Consider the following 1,306-nt stretch of genomic DNA (forward strand, 5'->3'; position numbering starts at 1 on the left):
ATGCACGTACATAGCAGTTAACCCGGGCTGCATTTGGTGCGGTATGGCGCTTTTTCCGCAATCAAGGCTGGTATCATCGACAGCCAACCCGGTTTGTGCGAGCTTTATCGCTACGTCCCTCCCGATGGTAATGCAAATAGAGAGGCTGGGGTCGATTTTTTTCTTGGAGAACGTGCACTTTTGGAGCATTATAACCGAGCGACTTTGGAAGGCAACTCGGACGCTGGCACTGGTTACAGGTGTACGAATGACAGTGATTCTCCTAATGCAGACTTTAGCATTCCTGTAGACAGTATCTCCGATGGATGTGGGACTACTGGTGATGGAGGTTGTCTTGCAGGTAGTACACGTGACGATGGAAATCCAGATCCAAACGATAGGCAAAATACTGGCGGTGAAGTACGCTTTGATGGCTTAACATCACAAAGCTGTGCTCGAATCATTTCGGCTGATTCGATATGCTCAGAACTGCAGAGTAATGATACCGTATCGGACGGTAGATTTGTATTATTGCATGTGTCAGCTGCAGCCGAGCAACCAGCGCAAACGCATGCGGAATCGACCAGTCCAGACATCGCTGTCAATTCACCAGTCTGCGCAGTATGTAAGACGACTTGCTCCAGACAAAGAGCATGCTCGCGATGTGGACATTTTATCCACCATTTCTGCTCGCACGATGTGTGTATCTCGTTAAAAATTAGTGATCCCGGTGGTGAACTGATGGAAGACTTTGGCGATAACTCATACTGTAGCAGGCGTTGCTATGATTATACTACAAGCTTAGAAAACGAAGGTACAACAAACTCCGTCTCTTGTAGCAAATCTAACACCGCTCAGTCGATTAGCTCAACACTGACGACCAGTGCTCTGACTCCAAAGGATAGTGTCGCGAACCGTGCTCAAGGTCGACAACCACGCCCAAAACAAAAGACACATGGTTCTTCACAAACTAAAAGGCCATCTCATGTTACAACACCAAAATCAAGTACGCTCAATAAGAACGGCAAGTCGCCCATTCAAACGAAACCAAAACGGAAAACTTTGGCGATAAAAATGAAAGATGAGTTGATCCGTGTAGCGCGGATGACAGCCGAGAGATTTGTTAAGACCAGTGTCGCGTTTGCGCCTGCTAAAGAAGCTTGGATGCCGAAAAGACTTTACCAAGATGCTGGAACCGCGTATTTGTTGGGGCAGGTGACACGATACACTATCGAGAGCGTGAAAAATACAGACAACATTTCCGTTCCTTCGGCAGCATTTCAGATTCGCTGGACTAGCACTGCTTTTCAGGTAACGATCACGTCCA

General features: G+C 47.3%; 1 protein-coding gene across 1 annotated transcript; it reads left to right on the forward strand.

Annotated features, from left to right (window-relative positions):
- Positions 1 to 301: 301 nt before the first annotated feature.
- Positions 302 to 1,290, forward strand: PITG_20226 (uncharacterized protein; the record flags this gene model as incomplete). The annotated part of the gene is made up of 2 exons (XM_002895810.1): positions 302 to 399; positions 846 to 1,290. Coding segments are annotated over 2 exons (543 nt in total), but the record flags the coding sequence as incomplete, so codon positions are not given.
- Between the last annotated feature and the right edge of the window lie 16 nt (positions 1,291 to 1,306).

This window comes from Phytophthora infestans, genomic scaffold (genome assembly GCF_000142945.1).
Source record: "Phytophthora infestans T30-4 supercont1.131 genomic scaffold, whole genome shotgun sequence".
In the NCBI taxonomy this organism is placed as follows: Eukaryota; Oomycota; class Peronosporomycetes; order Peronosporales; family Peronosporaceae; genus Phytophthora; species Phytophthora infestans.